Source organism: Helianthus annuus, chromosome 9 (assembly GCF_002127325.2).
Source record: "Helianthus annuus cultivar XRQ/B chromosome 9, HanXRQr2.0-SUNRISE, whole genome shotgun sequence".
Lineage (NCBI taxonomy): Eukaryota > Viridiplantae > Streptophyta > Magnoliopsida > Asterales > Asteraceae > Helianthus > Helianthus annuus.
Genome location: NC_035441.2, coordinates 168,943,288 through 168,952,432, shown reverse-complemented (window position 1 = coordinate 168,952,432; position 9,145 = coordinate 168,943,288). Strand labels below are relative to the sequence as shown.

The 9,145-nt window shown below is 39.9% G+C and overlaps 1 protein-coding gene across 1 annotated transcript; it reads right to left on the bottom strand.

Moving 5' to 3' along the window:
• Positions 1-5,575: 5,575 nt before the first annotated feature.
• On the bottom strand, positions 5,576-8,269 carry LOC110879519 (cytochrome P450 CYP82D47). The gene is made up of 2 exons (XM_022127991.2): positions 7,137-8,269; positions 5,576-6,401 (listed from the first exon to the last, which is right to left on the bottom strand). Exons 1-2 carry the CDS (start codon positions 8,133-8,135, stop codon positions 5,778-5,780), a joined length of 1,623 nt encoding a protein of 540 aa, XP_021983683.1. The 5' UTR covers positions 8,136-8,269; the 3' UTR covers positions 5,576-5,777.
• Between the last annotated feature and the right edge of the window lie 876 nt (positions 8,270-9,145).

Sequence of the window (9,145 nt, the reverse complement as noted above, 5' to 3'; positions counted from 1 at the left end):
TTACCTGTCATATATTGTAAAGGTTTCATCTCGAAGGTTGAATACCCCTAAAAACCAATGCAATCTTGGAATATTCAACGGTACATAAACCTATAGAAATAAGACATAAAACATATAGCATTAATACGCTTGGATGATTACAATAACAACATAACACTTACCTCGTCGACATCGGCGATTGGAGGCACAGGCTCCATTGAGCCATCGAAATAACACCTCGCCTTCCGGTTCGACTCACATTCAAATAAGGTCATTTGAAAGTAAGGCGGTAGAATGCTCCACCGGTCGGTTGGTTTCCTCGTCTCATACATCGTAATCATCCAAGCGTATAAATGCTGTTTTTTATGATGATTAAATACTAAGTTTTTTTTTAAACATAAATAACATAAGAAACAAAACATTATCATTCTTACATCATCGGATAACCAACCGTTTCCTTTGTCGCCCATCAAAGACATCCAAAAATCAGGACCAACTTCACCGCCCATCAACGTCCCAAGCCGCCGCAATCTTAAATCTGTTTTGCAAACTTTAGCAAATTCACTTTCATACCAACTCTTGATTTTTTCAAGAGTACTTTCGAGACTCTCGGGTCCATCGGCACTATCTTCCGTTTGCATCTCTTTCTTCGTTTTCTTTTTTTTTTCTTTGACACCCTCTTCATAACAACATAAGGTGATAGCGTACATGCAGACGGTTTCCATAACCTTTCCGACCGACGCAATAATGCAATCTCGGCTTCATCATCCTAACAAAATAAATTTTTAAAAAAAAATCACACTCCGTTGGCTTCATCAGCCCAACATACACAAAACACTAACATCTTACTAATTAACGAACAAGTTGGCTTACAGGAGGATTAGACGGTTGCATTTTGTCTGTTGGCACATGATAAACAGGAGCATCGTTGTAGTTTTCGAACAGGTCGTCTTCCACCTGAATACATAAACTGTAAGTAACTATATGATAATTAGCATTAAACCACAACATTACCTTTTCATCGTCATGACCAGAACGGTTTTCACCCTTCTGGCTAGTGAGCTGTATAAGATGAAATTCATTATTGACATATATAAACATCAAAAAAACATAAAACAGTTGTAATTGAACCCCTACCAATGATTAATGAACAAATGGGTATCATAACTAGGAGTAAACCACAACATTACCTTTTCATCGTCATGAGCAGAACGGTTTTCACCCTTCTGGCTAGTGAGCTGTATAAGATGAAAGTCATTATTGACATATATAAAAATCAAAAAAACATAAAACAGTTGTAATTGAACCCCTACCAATGATTAATGAACAAATGGGTATCATAACTAGCAGTAAACCACAACATTACCTTTTCATCGTCATCACCAGTACGGTTTTCACCCTTCTGACTAGTGAGCTGCATAAGATGAAAGTCATTATTGACATATAAAAACATCAAAAAAAACATAAAACAGTTGTAATTGAACCCCTACATCGGACTTTATTAGCTGACTAAGCCTCGGGTTATTCGCATGAAGCCGATTGTCCAGAATTGATTTAAATTCTTCCACCAAGAATGTCTGTATTTCATCAGGAATTGAATATTGGAATCCCGAAATAGTCACAGATCTTCTTTTCTTTGATTCTTTGGCACTATTCATGTTGAAAGACGATCCAAAACACTGAAACCCATCACCAAAACAATCTTTTGGTTTTTGATTACCAATAGTGTGCATTGTCTCGAAACTGGGCTGCCTGGTAATCACCGGTTGATTCAATATCCCAACAGCACGTAAATACTGTTCACTATCTCTGTACCATTCACACTGCCTTTCATCGCTAGTGGCGCTTACATCTAGTATTGGACGGTATAAATCATTCTGCAAGTCGTTAAATCAGATCATTGATAGTATTAATCAAAAGAATATACACCTCAAAAATAGTACAAATATATCGTAATACCGTCTTTGCTGTTTCCAAAATTCGCTCCACAGTTGTAATCGTAAGCCATGTCCCCGGGCCCCAACTTAGAAATCTAGGAATTCTGGGTGATTTATAAAATTTTTCCATCTGTTTAAACTCTGGAAAAATTTCTAAAATCCACATCTGCACATATAAACGATAATCATTAACCAATTAGAAAGATAGGATTGTTTATCCAACACAGAAATCATTACCTTGAATGGCCAAACGCATTCAGGCAAATTGAAACCTGCGTTACCGGGTACGTGACGTCGAGTCATATCGTAAACATGTGAATAGGTGCTCTCCCAAAGATAACTGCCCCACGGGAAATGGTTCCATGCTTCTAAGTCATCAACAAGATTCATCAACTTCATATCTATGGTTTCGTGACTTTGAGTGCCTTTAAAACCTAACCCTACTATCATCAAAAGGCAGATACGGAGACAATCATCCTCCGAAAAGTTTGACCAGTCTGAAGTGAATATCTCGTTCAAGTGGCGTTGTTTAACCACCCTTTTCCCTGGAAATATCCTAGATTTGAAAGAATTGGCTGACTCGTTGAATATGACAGTTGGGTACTCGCCGAATCTTAACCCGGTGATAACACAAAACTGTAAGGGGGTAAACAAGACTGAATCATTGCCGAACATGTAACATATTCCATGACTAGGGTTTTCAGTGAAAGCCTGATGTCGTGCAACACAAAGCAACAATGGGCTTTCACAAATCACAGACTCAATATCCAAATAGTGCCCGAAGACACTATCCCTCAACCTAAGTTGTATCCTTGCAGTGACTGTTTTCTTGATCCTATCGATGATTGTCCAAACAGCTCTAACTCTAATTCTAGGATTCTTAACCTAAACAATGATAATGAAATGCAGAAAAAATATAAGCGCAAGATTAGAACCAAAATAAGAATAAATCGATAAGAACACATGGTTTGCTTACCGGTTTGGCGGAAGGAGCGGCATTGTCCACGAATGCAGTGGCAGAATGCATGAGGTCATCTGCATTGTTGATGGGTGGTAAAGGGCAATCATCCCAACCATTCCAGTTCATTGTGGTCCCCGTGAGAGAAACGATGGAGGTTTGACGGGTCGGGTCGGATCGTCTTCAACAAATTTACATCGGTTCGGGTCACACCTCTTCGGGTCAGAATCCCTAATCGTGTAGATGAGCACTACATCGAACCACGGTATGACGGATCAGAGTAAGAAAGGTGGGATCTTCTTCAAAACAATGACTGATCTGAGTTTGAACGGTCGGATCTCCGACACACCACCGCCGGATAGAACTTGAAGGGTCGGATCTCCGTCAAGAGGTGGGAACCAGTAACCCGATTGTGATGCGTCCACGTGAGCACTGAACGTTGACTTTGAATATTTAAGAGTTTGCACATGTTTTGATGAGTTTGGGACGCATCTAATGAGTTTGCACATGGTTTGATGAGTTTGAAACCTATCTAATGAGTTTGGAACCTATCTAATGAGTTTGGCACAATTTTTTAGGGCACATGTTTTCATGAGTTTGAAACCTATCTAATGAGTTTGGCACAATTTCTTATGCGTCTCTACAGTAAAAGTACTATTTTTTTTTATTTTGGCAAAAGTTTTATATAAATCGCCATATTAATGATAAAAAAAATAACGTACACTAAAAAAATCATCACATTTGCAAGGATTTTTAGAGAGAAATTATTTATTTATGTCGAATCGGAGAGGAAAAGATTTAGCGAGTGACGAATACTACTCTCAACCCGCTAAAAAGGCATCAAGTTGGATACTAAGTCGATGTAGAAGGCCGGCAAATGCAAACGAAAGCGGGAAATCTACTAAGGAAATTGAAAATCGACATGATATTGATGAAGGTGACTATGTACATAATAGACATAGCTTACACCAGCACAACAGAGGTAGGTGGGCGATACCAGACGACGAAAACGAGAATTGGTCTAAAGATGTGGTAGAATTCTATCGTAGCGGAGACGCTCCGTTTTGTTATGCAGCAGTTTTTACTAGATACGTTCAGCTCGACAAAAACTTTTGGGGAACTTTATTGGGATTTCGTTCTAACGGCAACCTCAACGAAACAGTAAATTATATAAACTACTATGTTAAAAAAATTGTTTTTATTAAACGCATCTGTAACTGAATTAAACTTTTTTTTTACAGCATATTAGCATATTGAAGGCTGGGTTGGTAGACTGATGTCTTGGAGAACTAGAAAAATTTTGAAAGAGCCTATGTTAAATCTTCGTTGGACAATTCTACCACCAAAGTTTTATGAGTGTTTATTGGACTCCGTTCCAAAAAACGTGGCAACTTATTGCAATGGTAAGTTCAAGCCGTACCCATCCTTTTTTGACGTTGATTACGTTTTTTTTCCTATACCGCTAGAAAATAAGGAATGGCTAATGCTACGACTCGACCTGGCGACCCAACAACTGTTAATGTATCCCTGTGCAGACATTTGCGAAGGCGAGAAATACCGACAAGTTGTCGTTCCCAAGCTTACAAAAATTGTGGTATATCTAGGAGCAGTATTGGTTGACATGCAATACTGGAAAAAATCTGGAAAACCGGAAAAAATAATGTCATTTGAGATGAATGACGACTACGTCGTGTCTCGCAGCTCCCTGTTTGGTAACGAAGCAGTTTATCTATGTATGATAATGGAACATCTGCTCACGGATAAACCTATCAGTCTCAATAGTGATATGAAGGAAATATTTATGACATATAGAAGGTTTATGGCAGATAAATTGTATTTTTGGCGTTGCTTACCGCGTCCAAATATTGTTTAATGTGAAATTTGTTTCGCCGAACGTTTGTTTAACTATAAATCTAAGTACTTTTTAATGTTGTTTTGTTTTCCAACGTTACAAAAAACGTTTATTATCAAGGTACATAAATAATAATAAATGGAAATCTACATAAGATATACCACAAATCTAACCGCTATACTAAACGAAGGTGACCGTTCAAAGTAAAGTAAAATTCAGTCAGTAGTAAAACTTTAAGATAAACCGGTATTTAATAAACCGGTAAGTATGCATATTTAAAAAAAAATAACTTGCATTCGTTAGCGACGGATAGTAAGCGTCGCAACTTCAAGATCTTAAATTTGTGACAGCAACTGATGTAAGCGTCGCAAATACTTCGCTGATACTTAAGTTGATGCGTTTGCGACGCATGCCAAGCGTCGCAAGTACTACAAGATTTTTGACAGCGACTGATGTGATGGCTTTGACAAAAACGCCTGCCTTGCGTCGCCGACTCATGTGATGCGTCGCGGAATCTGACATTAAATTATGTGCCTGCCTTGCGTTACAAACTCATCCGACGGGTCTTGTACGGACGCATTAAATTATGTGCTATTCTTGAAGCCAGACGCAAGCCGGATGGCTTGCCTCTTATTAGAGGCTTTGGATGAGTCACTCTGGAAGTAATCATTACTGTTACACGTGTCGCTTGGAGAATGGCTGACACAAAAAAGCAACAAAAAGAGGCATCAGCCGCATTGGGATTAGAGATGGTCCTTCCAAAGACTCATGACTTGGCTGAAATGGTAAGTTGACTATTTTCTTGGCTAAAATGGTAATTTTCTCTTAATTATATATAAGTCTGTGACATATCAATAAGTTTAATTCAGTCCTGTACTAGGCTTCCGTAGTAACAATACAAGTATATACGACAATGACATCTCTCACAAACAGTAGTAGATGACACTTTCTAGGTACATAACTACTAAATGGTAGATGATATCTTTGACACGGTAGTAGATAGCAAACTGATTAATACGGTCGTACATCGAAACACTTCTTAGGTACATAACTACCAAATAGTAGTTGACATTCGTGGGGACATTAGAACTTCAAGGGGAGATGACTTAGCATTAGTTAAGCCAGCAGTCTCAGCCATATCCACTGGCGCCCCACCTGGTGTACCAATATCAAAATGTTGCAGCAAAGTAGCTAAAACCAAATGCAACAGTTGAAGTGCCAAAGCTATCCCGGGACAAGACCTCCTCCCAGCACCAAACGGGATCAACTCAAAATGTGCCCCTTTAACATCAACATGATTATGATTCTCATCAAGGAATCTCTCCGGCCTAAACTCTGATGGGTTGGACCATATTTCGGGATCCTGTTGGAGTTTCCACACGTTGACCATCAACCATGTGCCTTTTGGGACATGATAGCCCGCAACGGTGCAATCTTCTGAGAATACTCTTTGACCTCCAAGACGTCCTGCGGGGTATAGTCGCAGTGTTTCCTTTACTACGGCTTGTAGGTAGACTAGATTTGTGATATCTGATTCGTTTACTTGTCTATCCCTTCCGACAACCCTGTCAAGTTCTTCTTGTGCTTTCTTGAGAGCATGAGGATTATTCAATAATAAAGAGAGAGTCCATGTTAGCATCACAGTGGTTGTATCTGCACTGCTTGCAATTAGAACCTGCAAAATTTCTTATCACCGTCATGAGCTAGTCACTTGTAATTTTTTTTTTTTTAAATTTCTAGATGCTCTAGGAAAATCACAAGTGTTTTTAAAAGGTTTTAGAACGTGTTCTGGTTTATAGGGACTCCGGCGCTGCTTGTGGAGCATACTCAGTTGGAGTCTGCTACGAATCCGACTTATTTTTTATAGTTTTGTCACAACATCGTATTAGGTATTAGATTCGTGGAGTTCGCTTACCATTTGAATATATGGTATCAATTTTTTTTTGTCCACTACCCTAGGTAGCAAACATGCTACAAAGCAAAACACACTTTTAAACCTACTAGAAACACTTAGACCGCCCGTAGTGAAGAAAAATTTGGGCGTTTTATGCCAAAACCACGTCCCTCCATGCCCCCAAACCACCCCTTGGACGTTTTTTTTTTCAAAAAAATGTCCCAGACATTCTTAAATCCACGCCTCTTGTTCAATTTGTTGGCCAATCACATTTAATCTTCTTTTTTTTGTCCAATAGCTTTTTTTGTTGGTTTTTTTTATTTAATTTTTTACACCCCTTTTAACATAATGCCCACATCCCCGCTACACGCATGTTAGAAAACGCCCCATAATGCCCTATTGCTGACTGGACTAGCGCATGACGCAAAACCCCCTATGGTTATTTTGCTAATATGTTCTTCACTGTACCATAAAATCTAACTTACAAAAGAGTTCCAAGAAAAAATATGTGCTTACCATGACTGTTGACTTAATAATAGTATCAGAATCATATTCCTTCAGGCCTTCTGTTTCTACTGCTGATATCATCACATCAATGAAATCTTTATCCTCGACAGCTTCTTGAGAGTTCCTCTTGATACGGTGTTCTTCTAACCATTTTCCCGTCATAATATCAATTTCCTTTGCAACTCTTTTCATGGCCTTCTCATGGCCACCCAAATCCAACCATCCTAGGAAAGGAAGTGCATCTGCCGCTACAAAAAGCCCCAAGAAGTGAAAAAAATCCCTCATAACTTCACGAGACCTTTTCATCTCTTTCTCTTCTTCGCTACTCGTAGCTCCACTATACCGTTTTCCGGCAACCATTCTAAGAATCACGTTTATATTCAACTCCCCAAACCATTTCTTCATTTCCACAAGTACCTTTTTCTGCTCATCTCTTTTCTCCCTCCAAAGCTTATACAGGTTTTTGATCGAGTTATCAAGTTCAGATATTGGAACATGCTTAAGCTGCTCAAGACGACGACTTGATAACAGCTCTAACGAAACTATCCTACGTATTTCACGCCAGTATGGACCATAAGGTGTAAAACCGAACATCCCATAGTTATATCCCAAAATCTTAGCTGCTAGGAACTTTGGACGAGAGGAAACATGTACATCATGGGTGGTAAATATCTCCTTAGCAACCTGCCAACTATGCACAATCAAGACTTTGTGTATGCCGAGTCGGACCATAAAGATGGGTCCATATTTTTCGGCCATGGCTGCTAAGGCTCTGTGGGGAAGGTCCGATGATCCTCGGAATAGGTTGAAGTGACCTACTATAGGCCACGCACCACTTGCTTCAGGCACAACTCTGTGCTTTGCTGTTTTAGGTACCAATGATAAGAAGTAGAGGGCTAGAATTAGAGCTGAAGCTCCAGCTAAGAGAGTATAATCTTGTAGGAAGGAGAAGAGATCCATGAAGAGATTAACTTTTGTGTGACTTTCTGATTGTGTGATCTGAACCATGAGTTTGATACTTATATACTGAACACATATTTTTATCTCATTTCGATTTGTCTTTTCTGGAAGAAAATTAAGAGAAGACAATTAAGGTAGTGGACTTTTAGAGCAGAGCAGCCCCAATAGGGCATATTTACTCATTTTTAAGGATTGGATTTGCCTTTTCTGGAAGAAAATTAAGAGAAGACTTAATTAAGGGAGTGGACTTATACAGCAGCCCCAATAGAGCATGTGGGGAAGACGAGGGAGAGGGGTTGTGGTGGGCTCCACTCTTATTCAACCAATTATGCCTTTTTTTAAAAAATGGTTTGGGTGAAACCACCCTTTATGTTTTTTTGAACAAGAGTGGTATATGAGAGGGTAATTGACATGACACATCATGATTGGTGGGTGAAAATTTCCCCCATCTCATAAGACTAGTGGGTATGGTGATGGATCATCCTTGGAGGATGATTCATCACGTAGGCGTCACGTCATAGTCCTCCCAAGGATGGTCCATCCTCCAAAACTAGAGGGCAAAGGAGATAGTCCTAGTCATAGTCCTCTCCACCACTTTTATGTTTTCTTTTAAATCTTCCACTTTTTTTATTTTTTAAATCTTCCATTTTAAGTTTAAAAAAATTAATGAATATCCCAATACCCTATCATCCTCCACCAGATCTACCTTCTCCATCTCAAAACCCCCAAATCCTCCACCAGATCTACCTTCTCCGATCCAGATCTCCGATCATGGCGGCGTCACGGCGGCTCCAGGACCTCCAATCGCAACCAGGCAACAAAATCTCCGATCATGGCGGCGTCACGGCGGCTCCGGGATCTCCGATCATGGCGGCGTTCGGAAATCCCGATGAAGTCTTGTTCACATCTGTTACAACTTGATAAAAAGGGGCCCACCATTTGGATCGTCCTGAACGTCTGAAACTCGACGGAGACGATGATGACTGGATCAAGACGGGGGGGGGGGGGGGGGGGGGGCGGCATGGAGTGGGGGACGGCGACGAGACGGCGACGGAGCT